Genomic DNA, 22,607 nt, shown 5'->3' with positions numbered 1-22,607 from the left:
CCATATATATCACAAGCGATACTTCATTTTCCATACCTAAGAAGGTAAATGCAAGCTTAAGTTAAAAGTTACACGTTAGACTCTACGACCTCCAACCCTCTTTCTGCGATATTCGCGTACTCCATATCGTATGTCCAAAATCTAATACCTACTGTCCTATATCTGTAGCTCACATTTAAGTAACGATTTCTTCCGAGTTCTGAATGAAATTTGGAAAGTGAGTTCTGAAGGAAACTTATTTCATTGGTTTACGGGAAGTTGAGGATTTTGAGAATTATGGGCCAGAGATACTGGATGTGTGATATGAAATATGAGAAAGGGAATGTGAAGTACGAGATATGGAATTGAAAGATGGAATGTGAGAGATAAGATGAGGAATATGAGTTAGGAACATCGTGTGTGGGGGTATGAGATGTGAGATAAAGTACATGGAATGGGGGATGAAAATGTGAGCTGTGGACTGGATATGTGATAGTGGATATTGGATGTTGGATATGGAGACAGAGTATGCGATAGTGTGAAATAGGATATGAATAATAAACCTAATAGGAAAGATAGTACATATTGCACAGATTAATATAGATCACAAATACTTTTCTAAAGTTCTTGGAATATCCTTAATAGAGGAAATATTATTTCTTCTATGTTTATACATAATTAAATGCACAATACCTTACATAACATCCAAATAGGTAAACAATTATTATTTATTATTTTCAACAAAATAGGTTAAATAACCGCATTAAAAGTATATAGTATTGAATATTGATTAACATAAGTTAATATGATATAAGGAATAATATGACGCGTAATGCAAGCAAACGTTAACAAGGGATCATTTAATGGACAATTAATCGCAGATCAATAGAAAAACACGAGAACTGCTTCATCCTTCGAGCATGGAAAACTTTCCACGTTTCTTGTTCGTGAACCACAGTCGACGACGTCTTTTATCGCTTTACTCTTAAGATTTCTTTTGTTGCCAATAAAAACGCCATTTCTTTTTTCTTTTTCCTCCTCTTCTCCCTCTATTTCTCTGTCGTCGATTTCCTATATCACAACGCTACTGTTGATTTTCATAATTAGATTATTCCTCGAAAAATTTGAATCATAAGTTCATTTCCTTTACAATGAGTTATAGGTTAGGAACAGATATTTTCGTAACGAATCATAATTCCACGTCGATAGTTCTTTTTAACTGAAGTAGAATATAGAATTTCGCGATTTTCTTTTTGTCTTTCGTTTTTTTTTACTTTTACAGGTTTTTTTTTTACTTTTACAGGTTATAGGTTAATTCCATTCTTTATTACCTTTTCCCAGATATATCTATAAAGATATATGTACATTATAAATATCAATAGCGTCACGCTGTTCCTCATAATCGTAGTCATTATACTCATTAATAATACATTAAGTACAGTGATAAATATCGAAAAAAAGAAGAAAAAGAATCACACGCCACATATTATAGAAATTCTGGTATGAATCAAAATAAACATTTATCTGTTGACGTCGTCGGGTTTACATTCATGAACGAACATGAATATGCCTGACATTAAAACATTATAAAACTAATTTTTATTTGCATACCTTATACTCTTCTTCGACTTTTTATTCATATTTTCATTGATTGTTGCATAATTTCCACTTTTTGTTCATCACGAATGTTTGCATTTGAAGAAGAATCTTAACAATTTATCTTTTCTTCCTTTTGCATTGGAAATAGTGGTTTGTTGGCAAAGTTGAATATATAAGCGAGCAAATATATAAGCGTTAATATATCGACTAAGATTTGTAAGAATGATGGACTTGCGTATTTTTTTACTCCCTGTATATATCAGTCAGATTAATTGGTATCTCTGTTCCTGTGAGCAAGATAAACTTGTAGGAGAGGAATAAATTTTCAGATAAACTGTTTAGGAGAAAAGAAATTGTTAGTATTCAGAGAAATATGATAAATAACAAATAATTATTATAGAAATATAGAATTCATTTTTACAAATAATTACTGTTATTTAAATGTGAAATAATTGAATTCACATCTGCTAGATATACAAATCTTATCAAGTTAATATTAAATTTTATGTAATTTATAAATATCATTAATAATTAATGCCATCTACGTTTGAATCGACTCTATTTTAAAATAAAGCAAAGTACCGCATATTACACGTCATTAATTAAGAAAAGGAAAGATATTCATAAAAGATATTTTAACGGGAACTGTATAGATTTTCATTTTTTTTTTTTTTTTTTTTTTTTTTTTTTTTTTTTTTTTTTTTTTTTTTTTTTTTTTTTTTTTTTTTTTTTTTTTGGCGAAGATTTCGATTAGAAGGCCACGGATACTTCTACTGCAATTTTTCCAAGAATCATGGCCGTGGCCCTAAGTAATTATTTGCACGCTAGAAACGTGTTTGTTCTTGGACATCTTGGTTAAGTATGACATTCTTGCTGGACATTCAACAACGATTGCCGAATGATTAGATCAGTGGGTCAAATCAATGAATCAAAGGATCGAAAATTTTTGTCTGCGCATTATGCATCAGAAGAGAGAGGAAATGAATAGAAATTGCAGAAATTAATCATAAATAGCCATCGATGCCATCTTTTAGTGACACAACGTACTCTTGAAAATAATTGTTCTGCAATTGTTTGATGGTAATACTAAATGAAATTCTTGCATGACAAAAGGCACAGATCGAAGCACATGTACATTAAGGAGAATTTACATTGAAATTCATGTTTACGGATTCGTGTTTGAGGTTAGTGTTAGGCAGTCCATGCCGAAGTATTGCGTTTTATGCAAGTATGTATGTTCAATCATGACGAATCAGCAAAAACTTCACAAACAAACTACATAGGAATATTCTTCTTTAACCTTAAGACTGAATAAATTATCTATTTTACTACTGTACAATTTTTTGAATGTTTGAATATTTAAATTATTTAAATATCTTTCAATGTACAAAATATTTCTACAATTGCAACAGTAATTTCATTTTTTCACTTCTAATGTACTAAATCGACTGTATCGATGAAATGTTTGTTTTACTGTTTATTGTTCATTTATTATTCCAACTGTTCAAATAAAAAAATCAATGTTAAATATAGACAGTAGTTTAAGAAATCTCCGAGTAAAATTCCCTTGCAATCATCCTTGGAAAAATGATACAGGTATTCCAACTCACAATGTCAAATTAATTATATGCTTTCATTTAAAAAATTTCTCAAATTCGTGTCTTTCTTGCAATCTAAACATCTTCAAGATATTTTTTAAAATCTTTTTCTTCGTTGAAATGAGCATGAGATATAGACATAAAGGTTCGTAGATCTCAGCAAAGTTAGATCGAAATAAATCCGATATCTGTTGGTTTACTCTTTGTGCTGATTGCACTCAATCAACTCTTTCTTCGTTATTTCGCCACTAATTTTAGCAGTTATATAGGCTCACATCGGAGTTACGTAAAATTTGTCTAGTGTCGCACATGTGTAAATATGTCTGAGGTGGATTTACGTGATCCTCAGATTATGAAATGATACGTAGTTAACATGTAGACACGTGTACGCCATTTAAATCTAGATGTAGTATCTAATTAATTATTCAGTTTTTTGGTGATAATTATTCAGGTACTCGAAAGAATTACATTCTTGAATTATTCAAAATAACAGTAAGGTTAGTGTATTGAGAAGGTCAATAATTCATTATGAATTATTTAATTATCGATTTGATTCGTTTATTATTATTTTATTCTGTTATTCTATATTCTATTCTATCATTTCTGGTTTCATTATTGAATTATTCAGTATTCTGACGAAAATTACGTTTCTTGAGGTTATGTTATAATATAACGGTAAGAAAGGTGTTTAGGAGCTTTCTGTTTTAGGAAAAGAGAAAATATCTTAAAGAACATTCACATAAATACGCTACACTGGCTACAATTATGTCGCCAAAAATCATGAGTCATCTCTAACAATTTTTACATTAACCGAAATTATCTTTGACTAAAGAATATTTTCATTTCATTACTCGTCTCTTAATATTCAATCGTAATATTAAATTCTTCGAACAGCGCCTAAAGATAGAATCTAAACCATTCATAAAACAAAAACATTCTTATCTCTTCCTATTTCACTATGATATTAAATTCTTGCAACATAACCTACAAAAAGGTGCCGAAGTTTCCAGCAAAAGTGTCAAAGGTTTCATGAAACAAAAACATCCTCCTTTTGTCACCATGACACTATCCAATCAAGTAGTCAGTGATGTTTACGATCAGCCGGAGAATTAGATTCGAGTCGTCAGGAACGAAAAAATAGATGAGATGCCAGTATCTTGTCCGCGAGATCAAGGTTCGGTCAGCACTCAGTCATTCTAGTTTTTTTTTGTGGTATTGGACGTGGTGTTACAAAATGGCTGGTTTGCTTGCACGGTATCAAGGTGTTACTCAATAATTCCCTACTGGAGGAACAGAGACAAAAAGGGGGATTACTAGCTGACAGGTGTTTTTGCTCTAGCGACACTTTACTTATTCGCTCGCCACTCTCTTTATGCTCACGTGTGCATCATTTGCATGTTGCGGCCCTCTTACAGTGGCGGAACATCCGTAAAAAGATTGCAAGCTAATCTCCGAATTCTCTTATAATTCTGCGCTATTTTTCTGTACAAGTGTTTGGAAAATGTAAATTGTGATCGTTATGAAGGGTAATTTCTACGGGAAGCTAGAAAATCGACAATTGCGTAGTCGTTTAGTTATTGAGGTATTGGAATAGTATTGGTATGTCGAAGTATTAAAGTATTTAAAGCATTAAGATAATGATCATTAATTTATCTCATTTATATGATATAACAAGTAAAGTAGTACAACATACTATGGTAAAAAATGTATAGGATATATATTATACTCTCTCAAGTGATTATCACAAACTCGAGGATTAATGACTGGAGTTTACTGCAAGGTTAAGCATAAAACGAAATTAATATTAATACATTCCCCATTAATATTCTGAAATATACAGACAAATATGAGGATTCTACGAGTATACAAAAGGAAAAGAGAAACGATAATTTATTATTGACCATAAAATTACAAGGTTTTACAACATATTCCTGATTTACTAAATGTTAGTTTTTATTTCTCGTAATTACATAATGTTGCATACAAAATACGACATTTAATGAAGTTCATTTCTTGTTCGTTTGATTCTTCATTCGCTTTCTACTAGGTACATAATTGTAGAGCTTCCATAACCTTGAAACACTTCATATACATTTTAAACATATCACCATTAACCCACGTGTTTCTTCCAATCCTCCTACAGGAAATCTTGGAACTTATCAACAACTGTGAGCAAAGTGAAAGTTCGCAGTAAGTTTGGAAAGAGCTATTGCCAAATTGTTCAGTCATTCTCACGATCGTTAATTGCAGTCAGAAAACAGCCATTAATTTTAGAACAAATTGGAAACTCTCCAAAATCGTATATTTGTACTGGCTTATGTTAGCTATTATATCTTATGTTATTTCTGCTGAATTATTTACATTGGAAGACCACATTTTTTATTTAAATATTTTATATTTATATTTATATTTATTGTAACCTCAAAAATTTAATTTGTATGTATTTTTAAATTATATTTATATCTATTTAAACTCACTATTTCCTTTGTTAAGGCATTTCACAAGCTTCATTCTTCATTTACTTTTATTTCTAACTTTAGTTTTTTATACAAATTATTATTATACAAACATAGCTTTACAAATAAAAAAATTTGGAATATTACATATATGCACATACATATACATCAATCGAATGAAATAGAATGGCTACGTACAAGCATTGTGGAGAAGATTGGGAGAGGAGGTAGAATAAGCTGCTATACATATAGTGAATCGCGATGATTACGTCATGAGGGTCAGTTCTGCAAGTTCTGCTTGTCATCGCGTGTCAGCAAAATAGTCTAGAGTTAGCGGATGCGTGTTTATAAGAAAGCAAGAATTTTTTTAAACACTATCACCTTTTGTCATCCTCTTTTCTTGTTCCCTTAAGATTCATTTCGTTTTCCCACTTAATTTATTTTCACTGAAAAATGATCAGACTGGTTTGAGGTTAGGACAATTTCATTGCACCAATTAATTGCTTAACGCGTGTCCCGATCTCGTTATACGTGTTGTTTCCTTTTTTGGTGACACATGTGTATATATGTTTGTTACTGATATTGTGTGTGATGTTCATATTAATAGTAAGATAATGGAGGAGGTAGAAATCATTATACTGGATGATCTAAGATGTTTGTTTGTGCTTCATTAGATTAGAAAAGAATATAAATTCAGAGATAATTAAATGAACCAAAGCTTTGGAAATAGATATTTTAAAATTTCATTTAACAATAATTAATACTATAATAAATAGAAATTAAATTAATAACAATAACAATGAATTCCTTTTAAATTAAAAGTTACTCCCATCTTTCTTTTGATACTTTAAGTCATCAGATTATAAAATGCAGATATGTTCCATACATTTAGAATGAAATTTGTACTGGCTGGAAGAGTATCGAGACGTATAATCAGAGACACAATCGTTGAAAGATACCAGTGAATAGGGTCAGGAACTAGACTTTGGCTCGAGTTAAGGCAGGTCTCGTTCACTTTGGTATGCGATGCGAAATAGAATCGATATATTATATTTCACATAATCACAGCATCGATGTATTATCGATATAGTTATACTCTGTCGCATATTTATGATAAAAAAATTTTCTTTGTATACAGGAAGTAAACTGACGTGAAAGAACAGACCATCTATACCGGGTGTTTTAAAATATTTGGATCAACTGCAGATAAGATAATGTATAGTTCTAATTAAACTTTCTATCATGTAATGGATTATTCAAAATATTTCCTAACCTAAAAACTAACACTGAGAAAATATTTATTTCTTATTCATTTAAATTTCAATTGTAACCTTAATTTAATATATTTAGTAAATAATGTTTGCTGAACATGGCTTGCGATTTAAGGAATTTTAAATTTGAATTATTTATGAAGTACATAAATCATTTCGTAAGCTACTTGATTTTAATAGCTGTTCTCCCTCTCACAAACCACATCACCGTTGAATCGACGTTTTCATCATTTTATATACAAATTTTCTATTCCTTCGTATACTTGACAATACACGTGTGATAATAATTTGAATTTAATATGAATTTCAAGTAAGCGCTTTTAATGTAATTCATCAACTTTCTTTCTTCCATTCCATCTTTACTGTTGATTTATTGACACTTCCTAAAAACCGGAAACGTGAATTTGTATGTATATACATTGAACATCTTTTAATGAAATGTTAGTAAATAAAGAATGTCAACCATTTAAAACCATTCCTTTCACGTTATTAATTAATATATAGTAAATAGTTTCAATTTGATTATTACTTGTAAAACAATAATATTCTTTACGCAATAATATTAGTTGCATAAAAATTTACTTTTTTAACCTTAAGTATTTTAAACTTATCGAACGGAAATTTTATACTTGCATTTCATTTGAAACGATGTGAATGATCCATTATACTTTCATTTATGCTTGCATCATTAAAGGCATATATATATTATTTTTATAATGAAAATAAAAATTTGAATATAAAAGACTAAACATCGATAACCTAAGGAATTATGCATATGCATGTCAATGAATGCTTGCAAAGTATTTTTTCAGAAACTAATAAAACATAACGCATGATAAGTTTGTGTAACACAAAGTTTAAAAATCAAATTTATGCCACACATTGCTGTCTAACTTATATATTATAAATGATATATTTGAATGATACGAAATATCATTAATTATAATTATTATTCGTGTTGGATATTAACAAAATTAAATAATTGTTCAGTATTGAATTGAAGGTTTCAATGAGTGGTATGAATGGCTGATGGTTTCCTTTTCATCATCAAGGTCGAGCATTATTCCATGGCTTTATTTTCAAAAAAATAATTCGAATTTCGGTGATATTTATCCGCTTCCGTTATTCATGTCTCGAGAATGTCTGCATTTAAAATCCATTTAGAATAATCGTTTCATACAAACAAAATTCCATATGGAAAAATTTCTCCAAATTTTTAATTGCTAAAAACATAACCTATATATTATCTATGCAACAAAATATTCCCTCACGTGCGTACATAACACCATTTTTGTATATGCAGTTTTACAGAAAAGTACATAAAATATTTCTTATAAACATTAAACTAAAGCTTAACATTTGAATAGCATTATCGAATGATATTAACATTGGCCATAAAACAATTTAAAAAGTAATTTTTATTCGATAGTAAGTGTTAAATAATCTCTTGATCTTGTGGAATATTTCTTGTTAAACGTATTAAACTATGCATCGTCTAGTGGCATGCGTTAAATAGCATCTGTCCGCTGTTTTATTATTCAAAGGAATCCTTTATCTATCACGGCCAGAAAGCGTGGAAAATCTGCAAGATAAGAACGTGAGATGTCACTGGGTCAGAAAAATGAAGAAAAAAGCTTGTTACGACCGATAATGCAGAACTCGTTTGTATCTTATGCGCACGAGACATTGCAGGTATTATGAAAAAAATATATGCAGAAGAAAAAACAGTGAACGGTCCTTGGAATAATTTACGACATACGGTTAATTAATTTTTATTCCTACATCATTTTCCATCGCAATCAGCATTCATTCTTTTTCCTATCTTGTCCTATTATGAAATACTTTTACGATGGTCTCGTTTCTCTTCGTCAAGATATTCTTACTGTTGACTGAACTCTGTTGACAATATGGTCGATGTTTGATAGATGAAGATAATTCTCGGATTAGAGATATTACAAAGTATTTACTTTGTAAGACCCCTAAATTCATCACTTAAAATGTCAAAAGTGTGAGTTTTAAAAAGTATAAATGGTATATATGGTTTATGACTATAATAATATATATAGATATAAATACAGAAATACTTACGAAACCTATTAGTAACAATTTTTTATCAACTGCGTTAATAATATAAAATTGAAAAAAAAATTAAAATTGTATTGTATTGACGAATTAAAAGTATTTGACACAATTTATTTTATAGCAATTTAATAGGCTTACAATTATAGTAAATTATTAAAGGCCACAATAATACACGAATTACTAATGCTGAATCAATAAGCGTATACTAAGCAAAATTGTATAATTAGAAAAGAACATCATAATAGAATTAGTAATTAGATTGAATTATAATGGTAATAGATACTTGAAGATTTAACGTTATCGGTATTTCATAGCGAGCTGAAAGTCTTTTTGCAATAGTTTATCAGGAATATTCAAATATTATCTCAAGGACCCTAAGTACTTTGCATACTTAACCCCGTGATGACCTAACTCCATGTTTTTACCGCGTGAAAATAAAACTGTAATTTCTGTGCAATAGCTTATCGTCTCTCGATCGCAGTGAAATAAAAATTCGATACTTTATTTATGAAAATAAAATAACAAACAATTTCATATAATTTTATTTATTTAAAAGGAACGTAAATGATGATTATTTAATTATTGTTGTATAATAAATAATATATATATATATATAAATATTTAATCATATTGATACCTTCTTTGTAGAGTCATGGTTAAATTTGAATACACAAAAGATTAATCCTTTTCATTTCAGATAATATTTAATAAGTTTTATCTAACTTTCCGCAATTAGCTATATTGCAATTTTTCTTGTTTACTTCGAGATTATTGGCTTAATTACTTTCCTTTTCGGACAAATATTTATTTTGTAAACAATATAATCTCACTTTGTTGTTCGCCTTATTTCACTATATGCACACATACATCTCTTACCGAAAGTATTCAATGTTAATACAGTAGTTAAATTCTTGCCTCCTGTTTCAGCAAGTGCTAACACTTCTGGCTCCTTCTTTCGTGTTATTGCAACGTTATGCCTCTTAAGCCGCTTGTTATCCCAACACTGATACCTCACCTATTTTTACGGCGGTATTAGTACGATTTCTTAACGACTATCGCGAACAATTTTAAAAATAACACGAAAACAAGATGGATAAATATTTGAACGTCTGGTCCTGTTCCCAGTGATCATTGATACACTCTGACCAGTTGGAACAATAAAGAGAACAGTTTCCAGCTTTTTCTTTCTAGTCGCCGATTTCTTCGTTTATCTTCCGCGGTTGTCGAAGAACTTGTATTTTTAATTCAATAGTAGAAAATTTAGGAATCAAAGTTTTGAAGAATTCAGCGTTCAAGCTAACAAGTTCTTTGGATTTTTAATATTGTTTCCGTGAATTTTCTTGAAAATTTTTAATTGCAAAATTTCGCGTAACACCGGAAATTATGAAAAGTATAAATATTCCATAGTTATGATAAAACTAAATAACACAGTTAAGATGGAAAAAAAAATAATCGTTACGAAGTTGAGAATTTCCTCAGTATCGTCGCATGAGCGTCAAGTTGGACATCCAGAGATTTCAAATTGCTGGGAATTGTATTTTTATAAGAAGAAGTTATTCCTGAAAATCATGCAGATCTATTTATAAAGTTGCAATTATTTCCTTGAAAATTTCCCCGGGAAGACAACAATGTATCTAACTCATGAACACGTGTACATTAGTATTCGTGATTGATAAAGAACGCGACTTATCAGTAGGTTTATTGTTAACAGAAGATTCGTGAAGAAAACGCGCTAACATAGAAATCGACGTATCCGACGCTCTTTATCACTAAATATCGACATTTATACGTATATATGTCTCGTATCGATAAAGAAATGATCCTCGTTCTCGGAACAAGATTTTGGTTTTATCCTATCTAGGGAATGTAATCCGTTTGCTAGATTATATTTATACCGTTTAGGTTATTTTTTTTTTTTCATGTTACTTGAATCGATATTCAGGAAGATCTTTATTGAACCGAGGTTATTGATTTAAACGCAAACAAATAAAAATAATGCATTGAATTGATGTCAAGTTTGTTGGTCAACAGGACATCAGAATTTGATTTTAGATTATCATTAATTTGATAAAGATAAGATATATTTATATTTCTATTTTAATTTTGCATTTTATATGTAAAATTATGTCCAATTCGTATTTTCTGGGAAGATATTTCTAGACAAATGAGTAAAGTACATAGCAATCTGTACAGCTACGATAGGAGCTATCTATTCATAAGTCTGCTTGAAAGTGGATCATTTATTGTTCGTAGCTTGCAATTAGCTGTCTGGTTCGAACTAGGTCTACAATGGAATTGTTTCGCTCGTGATTTTAGGCGGAAGGAAAATTTATTGTAATCTAACGGCTTAATTTGAATTTTTTCGATTATATTTGTAACGAATACATATTTCTAGCCCTTTGGAATTTTATTTTAACGCAGCTTAAATAGTCGTATTTGGCTAGAAATACTCGAGTAGAAAGTTGAAACACAGTTAGCTATGATAAATGACTTGTCGAAGAGATACGAAGCACTAACACAGCAAATAGAAAATGATAAACAGCTGGAGGATTATTTGGATAGTTAGGGAGTGAAGATATGACATATATTTACAATGATTGATGTGTATATAAACAGGTACATTTACGCATTACAAATAAACGTATAATTTTATCTAGTGTGGATAATTCCTTTCATTACTACCACGTTAATCAAATTTTTCGTGAACAAATTTTCGAAGTAAAATGTTTCGTTTTCTTCCTAATGGATTCGTTGAATTAATTGGAAACCATATTCACAGCCATCAGTGCTGTATGCTAGAAAAAAGGAATTAGTGACTATCAGAATACGTATAGTATCTTTTCGAAATTCTTGAATACGGTAAAATGATCACCAATTTTTTGTTAAGTTTCACTTATCTACAAATAAAATAGTAAATGAAAATTCGTCATGTTACAGATGCCGATCTAAGCATGGGGGCGGGCGCAGCTGGAGGATCGGTCCTCAGTTTGCCAGGATCGGGGGTAGGTGGCGTGCTTTCGCAGCACTGTGCGATATGCGGTGATCGCGCAACTGGTAAGCACTATGGCGCTGCTTCTTGCGACGGATGCAAGGGTTTTTTCCGGCGATCAGTCAGAAAGAACCATCTTTACACCTGCAGGTTGGTGAAATTCTTCTCCTTTCCTTTAAAATTAGATCTTCACCCAGGGCCGGAATAAATTTTTGGAGGCCAAGAACTACGGTACAACTTCGTTTATTTGAACTTGTCGGCAGGCAAACAGTATGTTTGTTGGAGTCGATACGTATAGTTAAATTTCATTTAATAGAAGCATACCATATTCCCCCCCCCCCTCCACTATCTATTATTTTCCTTCACATAATAGGAGCTCATATTTGAATAAGTGAATTCAATCGGCAGAAATTCAATTAATCGAGTATTAATTATAATTGCAATAGTTTTAAACATAAGATATTTATGTCATAAGACACAACGGAGGATCTCGCTTCAGAGAAAAATGAGCGGTTTATTTCACTTTTATGAAATATTTGAAATATTGCACTTGTAAAAATCTCCATGACTTATCTGCTTAGAAGTTTTATCTATGTTTAAAACTCAAATATTTTCGTTTATTTTTAAAAGCTGTATCTCCCATTTAAGAAATATCTATGACTAATGAATTTTCGTGATAATTGATAACATTTTCGAATGAGCTAGTAGTGAAAATTCGTTGGTCAGTGAATAAATTCGGTATCATTCTTGAAATTTCATTTATGTTATATATAAATTAAAGTCTTTATTCTAATTTTTTTAAGTAAGTTATTTTTTATTCTTAAATACGTATAATATAACGAATTAACAAATTAGCGAAATATTTGTAGAAATTAAGATGTTAACAACACCTAAAAATAATTTTAACGATTTAATTTTTAAATTTCAGTTAAGATATAGATTTAATGGGAAATGTATTTTTAACAATCAGTTGGAAGTATATTTGGAAATTTAGAACTTAGATGACTTGCACTTGAATTATCAAAAATCAGGCTAATGAGAAATTTAAAATCGTTTGATAATTTTAATGTTAGCAGTTTTTGATAAATGTTCTTACAATATTCTTATGTAATATTCGATAAAAACTGCTCATATTATCAACTACATATTTTCGCTTATAATGATAAATGTTAATATCAATGATATATTGATGTACTTACTTCACTCTGTTACAAATTGCATATTTTCCAAATCATTGATTGTAGTAAATATGTTAAGCATCAAATAAGGTTATATGGTAATTAGCTTTCAAATTATGAAGTAGATACAAACCAAAATGTTATATAAGTTCGTTAAAGTTAGTTATAAATTTCTCATATTGTAAAATATGACGAATGTGAAGTAAGATTATATAATAACTGATTATGACATACATATATTGGAGATATTAATGAACATTACTTGATAGCTTTATTATTGGGGAATTATACTAAGTAAAATTATTATGAAAAGTTAATCCTCATTTGTAATCTTCAATATTTCAAAATGAAACACGTTGCAAATTATTTCTTTATTATAATCAATTCTCATTCTTCATATCTGTTAAAGGATACATCAACTTTAACAGTGAATAATTAATTCATGAATTCATTAAGTGCTTATCTCATATAATCCTAGATTAGTGAATTCTTTCTTCAAACTATTTTCTTATTTCTCCATATATTATACGGTATAATTGCTATATAATAAAATCTATAAATTATTGAAAATGTAATACTTTTTTTGTTGCAGATTTACTAGAAATTGTGTAGTAGATAAGGACAAGAGGAATCAATGTAGGTACTGCAGATTAAGGAAATGTTTCAAGGCTGGCATGAAAAAGGAAGGTATGCGCAAAAATTCTAACATCATTTTAATAAATATTTTCATGTTCAATAAATATTCCGCGTCTCTTTCCATATGATCATTAGAACTAAGAATGGGCGATTATATTATTAATAAAATAAATTATAGCAAGCGATATATTTAATTAGGAAAAAGTTACTATTATTTGTAAGTTATTAGTAAGATTTTATACGACTTTGATATTATTTGTGAAAAATTATAATAGCCACGTAACCGCTTTGTAGCCTTTTTAGGATACTGAAAACTTACCTTAAATCATTAATTAAAAATTTATAGTTTCCACCTCTGTGGAATGATAAACTTGAATATGGAAGCACTGAAAAATCTATTCAAATTCTTTAACTTATCAAACAATTTCTTTTTAAAATTAACGTTAAATCGAATCATGAGTAGCAAAAGTAACTTGAAGCTATAATCAAATTTATATATACAATAAATGACGTTGCAAAAGTTCCAAAAAAGCTTAATAATGCTTTTTCCTAATATTTGTAATAATTTCATCTGTCAAAAATATTTCTTCTTATTTATATTATGACAGAAAAACGAAGTATACGTGATAAAATAAAAAGAAAAGAAAGTGCAAAAACATTAGGCTTCTCAAACAGTTAATTAGTGACTCAAAGAAAATATGCCGGTATACAGAAGGGCTTGTAAGAATGAGTCAGTTATGTATATTATAAGCCATCACTGGAGTGAAATGAGCTTTCTATTTTGTTTCAGCCGTACAAAATGAAAGAGATCGGATAAGTTGTAGAAGGCCAAGCTATGAAGAACAAAGTAACAACGGAAGCGGGCTTTCTGTTGTTTCTCTTCTTCAGGCGGAAATGCTTAGTAGACAAGTTGGTGCTGCTCTCGAGGTCAGTTTGTGTGAAATTTAAGCTTTATTTATTCTTTCGCTTGTTGGTTTTAATGAAACAAATTTAATGTAGTAATTTTAACATTAGAATACTTCAACGATAGATTATGATCTTCGCAGTATTAAAGTTGAAATTATTTAAATTTCGCGCGCCAATTGAGATGTAGAGCCATTATACATTGAGAGTAATAAATTATTATATTGCAATACCTACAATCTCCATATATTCTCTTAACTAGAAATAATTTATTTAATTAATAAACCTGTAAAATATATTTCAATGTTACTCCATTCAATATACATAAATCACATAATGAGTAATTCGAGATTATGTTTAAACAGCTAGGCAGTCCGAACAGCGATATAGACCTGAGCACAAAACAAATCGCCAACATAAACGACGTTTGCGATAGTATGAAGCAGCAACTTCTTATCCTGGTCGAATGGGCCAAGTACATACCCGCTTTCAGCGAATTAACCCTTGATGATCAAGTAGCACTCTTAAGGGCACACGCGGGTGAACATCTTCTCCTAGGTGTTGCCAGACGCAGCATGCAATTGCAAGATGTCCTTCTTCTCGGAAACAATTGTATCATAACCAAGAATTGTCCTGGTACGTTTCTCTGTGGTTCCTTCTTGGGGTTAGGTTCACGCTTTTTTATGATTAATCCCTTGACGATCAAATATTAGTAATAGTAATATAAGAAGTTTGGTTTTGTCATCTAATAAAATATGTGTGATTTTTTTTATATTATGCAATACACATATTATACACATTACATTACTGTGATTATTACTGTAAGATTGCAGTATAATGTTTCATATAATAAAAACATTTCCTATAATGTAATGAAAAATTTATAACAATAAATTTTAATTGGATATAAGTAATATTAAGGCATAAATAAGAAAAGCTATCATCAAGGGATTAAAAGAGGTTATATGGTCAAGCTTATATGATAAGTTTTTTTAAATAATCATATTATTTGTAGATTAACCCAAAATTGTTAACAACAGAATTGACACTAACACAACTATCATTTAAAAACGTTCATTTACTAATTACTGTAGTAGTAACGTAGCTTTCAGTAATAGTTAAACAAAAAATGTATATTTAGTGAAAATACATATAAATTGCTTTAAATCAGATTATTTAATTTTTCACACATTGAATGATAAACTTGTTACAAATTTATGCTAAACTTTTTATTATTACTGGATCAAATATTTATTTTGCTCAAATAAGTCTATACAGGGTGGTTGGCAACTGGTGGTACACGCGGAAAGGGGGTGATTCTACGCGAAAAAAGAAGTCGAAAATATAGAATACAAATTTTTTTTAATCTTCTTTTTTAATTTTTTTTTAAATCTACAGTGAATTCCGTTATAACGAGGCGTGATAAAGTGCACGCGTACCGAGCGAAAATTCAAAGTCAATTTTCTCGAAAACAAAGCCTCAAACGAAAAATTTTTATTCTATATTTTCGACTTCTTTTTTCGCCTAGAATCACCCCCTTTCCGTTTGTACCACCAGTTACCAACCACTCTGTATAATACATAGTATATATCTGTATAATATATAGTATAATATATATATAGTATAATATATCTGTATAATATATAGTATAATCTGTATAATTATGGGAATACCCTATCAAAAATATAGTGACATATCTTAAAATGTTCACCAAAACAGTTTTATCAACTGTCCTTTCACTGTTACCAACATAACATACGAACTATAATACTAAATCTAATTATATTTCTATATGTAATCGGGTATAACAGTTTCTAATTGATAAAATAAATGCTCCTATTCATGCTTGAAGTATTCTCTACGTCATTTGAACAGTATATCATTCAACCACTAATGATTATGGACCTCATTAAGCTATTTATAACACTAATTCATTGAAATAAAATATCCTCGATGTTCACCTTGATTTACAGATTTAAAGAGCCATGAAAATTCATAAAACGATTATAAAAATTATAAATAAATATATCTCGGTCATCCCTAACACCTTAGTGCGTATGTATAAAAGAGATGATACAATATTGTTCACAAAATAATTTAAATAATAGTTTGGATAATAATTCACTATAGATCACATAATACGTAATACGATTTAGCACCAAAAAATTAAAAGAAATGAAAAGAAATTTTTATATATTTCGTTTGTAAAACATTATCAAGTCTTAAGACAGGAAAGGAGGGAAAATTTTTTGCCAAGCAACCTTCTTAACAATCGATTATCGCATCAAAATATATTTTTTCGTGATTACTCACGATATCAGTTTGGCGGTATGAAGCAACTGAAGGTATTATTATCCCGGCATAATAGAGATACTATCGCAATATTCGATCCGTCGATGTCATCGACAGATAAGATTTCATTAGATTGCGAGTCTCGGAAGAGATAAGAATAAATCACATTTGTTTTAAAAAGTTGTCCAAAGACATAATAAGATATCTTTAAAATTATTTTATCGAAATTGAAATATTTGACGAAATTTGTACAACTTCGTTATAACTTTTATGTTAACTCTATTGTTAGGATAAAATGTAAATTGTTAATCTTGTATTTCTATTTCTACTTATAATTATTTGTTTCTTAAAAATTATATTTCTAATTATCTGCAAATTTTTATGAAAAATATTATAGAAAGATATCTAAGATATTATGGTTATTCCAAATTTGCGATAACATACTAATCCCATTACTGTATCTTTATCTGAGGTACTTTAAAATTATTTTCAATGAAATTCCCGAGCGAGTATCTTATTTTGTGTGTTTCGACTTTTACAATTCATTCTCTAAAGTATCGAAAACGTCGTTCTTATGATATAATGTTTGGAATTTATTTTATGATATTTAAATGTATATGTCAAAAATTTAATTACTTAATTTTAAACAGTGTTAATTAAGACTTCTATAATAGATTTACTGAATTGCAATTACCAGCTAAACTAACATTTCTTTATTTTTTTTATTTGCAATTGTTTAGCTTACATGCAACCAAGTAGAAAATAATTATAAGTAAAAAGTAGAGTTTACATGTGATTGATAAGTTTCTTAATTGTAATTCGTACTTGTTAAAATAGGTCTGGCATAACTATAGGAAAATATAGGTGAGAAAAATACGAACTATTGCATGATGAATCATCTCCCATATGTCACTAGATGTTAAAAATAAATATTTAATTTATTCTTATGTATTATTCTATTTCTGTTAAAGTTTTGTGGAAAATAATCGTGTACTTAACACTGGGATAATGTGGCATTGAAATCGTTATGGTGAGCCGAGACAGTCGATACGTTAATTAATACAATTTATAGTGAACTATAAGATAGCATAAAAAATTATAAGTTTCCCAAAAGTAATTATTCAAACATATCCACAAAAAATACTAAATACAATTATTCAAATTTTTCTTTTAATTGATCTACATTACATCAATCATTACAATAGATTATTAGCGATTTAGTTCAAATTGTAGATTAAATTTCCAATCTTTCTGTCCCATTAACATAAAACAAAATGATTAAAGTACCTCTCAAACTTCACTATTCCAACAACAAAGAAAAACTTCATTATTCTAATTAGAAAAAAAAAGAAGATATTTTATAAATTCCATTGTTCAAAATAATTAGTTAAATATTTACAAAGCTATCGATAGTCTCGTTGAATAAATTGCACGACCAATATTTGGGGTAGTAGCTAGTAGAGACTGAGTCCGGTCTTCACGTTGCTAATTGCAGTAGCATGAGTGCAAAGAGAAAATAGGTTTGACGTATTGGTTATTGCGGTGTCGTTGCTTTCCTTTAATACTTCCCAACTATAATCCGGGCTCAGTCAAATGGTAATAGGTGTCGATAGGAATGGTTTAACCGTGTTTATCAGTCATATCATTATCCGCAGAGGGCCGTAATCAGGACCTGGACATCAGCAAGGTTGGTATCAGGGTAATGGATGAATTGGTGAAGCCTTTGAACGAGGTGCAGATCGACGATACAGAGTTTGCTTGCTTAAAGGCCATCGTCTTTTTCGATCCCAGTAAGTATTTCTTTGATTCAAATAATAGAACCGTAAACTGAACTATCGTCCCTAAAATCATCGTTGTCCTGATCATATTCTTTTGAAATAAAATAAAACATGGTTTCATAAAAATAAATGCTTGTTTCATTTAATAAGTAAATGTAGTGATGTCTAAATGTAACCAATTTAGATAACAATTCTTTAGGATAACTTTGTTATTTTGAAGTTAGATTGTAATAAAATAAGTTTTTTATTTTTGTTTTAAGAAACTTGAATAGCCTTAGCTTCCTTCTGATATATCTTCCAAGAGCTTGAAGTTCTTCTATATAGTATAATATTTTTTTTAATATTTTAGAAAGTACAAATTTGTTGATATACAGTTGCATCTAATACATTAGTATCTTATTATTTATATCATCTTCCATTCTCACTCATCCCTTCTTCACTTTCACTCACTTATTCCCTATTGAATCACCATTTGTCACCATTAACTCCTACTATAAATAAGTGAAACCCCTTATTACCCATAGTAACAAACAAAACTTTTATTATGCATATTATAAAGAAATCTTCTAGTGTATTTAAATCAATTTCTTATGAAGTCTTAAGAAAACCGTCATAAAAGCGTCTTTCGACCACGGTTGTTCTTGATCCAAGATAATCTTCGATAATATCCTATTGATTATGTCAAGTTGAAGAACAACGTAGAATTTGCGTGTCATTCGGCGAAGATTTGCCGGCACGCGAGAACGATTGTCTCAATGAGATTTAATTGATGATCGGCGCGGTCACAGTCGCTATGCCGAAATGGATTGCAAGCAATGCACGCGTGCTCTGCTTTTTAATATGTGTAAAGATATGTATAATAAAAGTTAGCCGAAAATATAAAATAAAATTTGTTCATACGGGCTGAGTTACTTTGATATGCAATATGTACATTTATTTCATAAAATTTTTGGATTAATAATTGGTTGGAAGAACCTGATTTTCACTAATATCATTTTTAATCCAAAATAATCCAAAACCTTTCTGTTAACAGATGCAAAAGGCCTAAGTGAACCACAGCGAATCAAGCAACTGCGTTATCAAATTCAGATTAACTTGGAGGATTACATAAGTGACCGACAATACGATAGTCGTGGTCGTTTTGGTGAGATCCTCCTAACTTTACCAGCTTTACAGTCCATTTCTTGGCAAATGATCGAACAAATCCAGTTTGTCAGACTGTTTGGAGTCGCACACATTGACAACTTGCTGCAAGAGATGCTCTTAGGTGGTGCAACAGCAGAGATCAACGGTGTTGCAACACCAATACCAATTTCAAACGCTCCTGGTAGTTATGTGAGCAGCAACGAGAGTCCTAGCAGTCCTTTGACCCCAACAAATATGGCTCCATTAAGTCCTCAGGATCATATGCTGAGTAGTGGAAGTCCTGTAATGATCCTGAGGGATCTTACACCTATTTCGAATCAAGAAGACGTGACTAGTGTAACAGGATTCAGGATGTTTAAACAGGAGCCCAGTCTTGAAACTGAATCAACCTTTTAATGATATTAAAAGACGTTAGAGTTTAAAGATTCTGGCGCATTGATTAACAAAACGCATAATTACTGACACGTCAACTCTATAAACGTGAAATATCTATACAGAAACTTAAAATATTGTGGAAGAATGCAGAAGGACTTTTAAGATCAAATTTAAATGATTAAACTTTATTAGTAAGAGTTAATATATTAATTTTCTCGGATTTTTGGAACAAGGGTGCATTCTACGAGAGTTTGTAGTCTACTTGAACGTTTGAAATTTTTCACATAAAACATATTGCAATATGATGCCAGAAGATGTTTCTTAAAACGAATTCTTTGACCGAAAAGAAAATAATTGGAGAGTTATCAAAAAACAAGAAAGAATTTAGTTTGTGTGTCATAAAACTGGGAGCTTTCCTTGGATGATTGATTTTCAAATGTTTAAATGGGAGACAAATATTGAGAATACATTAAAAGAAATTCACAAATTTTAAGATGGATGGAAAAGGAAAGATTCCACATAGTCTATAAAACATAAAATTTTTTAAAATGACATTATTTGTTTTATTACTTCTCAACTTTTTGTGATTTGAGTGAATCAAAAGAACTTGTTGAAGATATTTAAAGATGATACATAAGATGGAGGACTGCTTCCAAACATTTTTAAAGATCTTGAAACATACGATAAGATTTTCGAAAAGGTATCGGAATTCTTAAGAGATCCCAAAAGCAAGAATGGATTTTTAAAAATCAAGGTTTTATCAACCTTGCGACGAGAAACTCAGATTTTTTAACGATCTCTAGTGATCTTTTTGAACAATTTTTAAATGCTAGTGATAATTCTTATTTGATTTACAAATAAACAGAACATTTTTTTATTCACACGCTATGTTTACAAATACATTTGTTATTTTTTAAAATGGTGCAACTTAAGTGATCATTTTTAAAAAAGTTTTATCGAACTTCTCGCATTCATATTCATCAATTTTGTTTGTAGTTTAAGAACACTTTTTAGAACTAGATTAAGGAATATCAGAAGTGTTACCAAATTTCTGATTATTGAGTAAAAGTCGCGCTCAATCAATTGCTCAATTACTCATTTTAATCACCGTAATCATAAGGTTCAATCAAAATCGGTCGATAATTTAGTAATAAAATACTTTTGTTACTTGGAACTTAAACTAAATATATAATGACATTAATTTACTTCTTATTGCATAATATTTAATAATCGCATTTCATAAATGTCATCGGAAGTAAACAAATCTTTGGCTTAAGGCAAAAAGGAAGAAAAGAAAGACATGAAGAAAGAATTTTCTCTATTATAGAGGAACAATCTTTCTTTAAATGTATTATTTTATCATGAGCTGTGTTTCATTAGCGTTTTCTGTTTTTACTTTCATCAGACGATCTTTTGTTTAACATAAGATCTTGTTCACATAAATGCAATCATAAATTTTAAGTGTTATATTCATAGTATATAAGCGTATAGTTATTTATACAAAGGGTTTATTAATTATATTATTTATAATATATTCCTACCAGAGAATATTTTTGTTACCACAATAAAACATCTTGTTATTCTTGTTATATAGAATATGACGATGATTATTTTTATAAATGCTTTTGTAAATTAAACGTACGTTACATTCTTTTAAAAAGAATATTGGACAATATCGACTATCTCTTTCTTACACATTGATAAATATCCATATAAGTGAAGGCAACAAGATTTTAAATATTGTACATAGTATTTTATAAGGATAAGTTATGTTTATATACTAATTTTTATCTAATCAAGTCATCTTAATGTCACCTACAAAAATCAGGGTACAAACATGTAATTATCATTTCAAAATCTAATACTTTCTAGGAAATGTGCCAATATAAAATATATGACTTTCATAATAAATTCATTTTAATTACATTTAGAATTGTATTACAATGACAAGGTTTTTTGTTTTTACCAGTCAAATAAAAGATTTTAGACTTAACAAATACTTTCATCTTAATATCATGCTCATTCGTTTAACACATAGGAGATATTTTTAGTCTAGATACTTCTTAATATACATAACAAATTATTTAATATTAAAACCTAAAATCGTTTACAACCATTCTCTTTATATAAAAAATTTCAAATTTTTATTTTAGAATACCTATTATTTAATCCCTTAACCCACGATTTACGTTCGAGAATATTGGGCTGAAAACGTAAACAAGCTATTATATATTATATTATATGTTACATGTGGCCCGATCATCGTACTATGGATTATGCCCGTAATATTTACATTTGGTCCGATCATCTACCACGGGCTGTGCC

General features: G+C 29.6%; 1 protein-coding gene and 1 long non-coding RNA gene across 16 annotated transcripts in view; one reads left to right on the top strand and one right to left on the bottom strand.

Annotated features, from left to right (window-relative positions):
* The window catches only part of LOC126874182 (hepatocyte nuclear factor 4-gamma), a 49,478-nt gene extending 28,315 nt beyond the window's left edge, over positions 1-21,163 (top strand). For 5 of the 15 annotated variants that reach the window (XM_050635903.1, XM_050635901.1, XM_050635905.1 and 2 more), the window contains 6 exons: positions 11,923-12,124; positions 13,745-13,839; positions 14,579-14,715; positions 15,057-15,327; positions 18,621-18,773; positions 19,795-21,163. In XM_050635903.1, the coding sequence (XP_050491860.1) occupies positions 11,923-12,124; positions 13,745-13,839; positions 14,579-14,715; positions 15,057-15,327; positions 18,621-18,773; positions 19,795-20,303 (1,367 nt within the window). In that variant the 3' untranslated portion in view covers positions 20,304-21,163. The other 10 variants (XM_050635910.1, XM_050635908.1, XM_050635907.1 and 7 more) reach the window with 10 other exon arrangements.
* Positions 2,233-5,870, bottom strand: LOC126874225 (uncharacterized). Its single transcript, XR_007692690.1, has 2 exons — positions 5,831-5,870; positions 2,233-5,342 (listed from the first exon to the last, which is right to left on the bottom strand). It is a non-coding gene; the product is annotated as an uncharacterized LOC126874225 (long non-coding RNA).
* Positions 21,164-22,607: the final 1,444 nt, after the last annotated feature.

Source organism: Bombus huntii, chromosome 16, assembly GCF_024542735.1.
Source record: "Bombus huntii isolate Logan2020A chromosome 16, iyBomHunt1.1, whole genome shotgun sequence".
Lineage (NCBI taxonomy): Eukaryota > Metazoa > Arthropoda > Insecta > Hymenoptera > Apidae > Bombus > Bombus huntii.
Note: the sequence above shows the minus strand (reverse complement) of the source record. Positions and strands in the feature narration are given on the sequence as shown.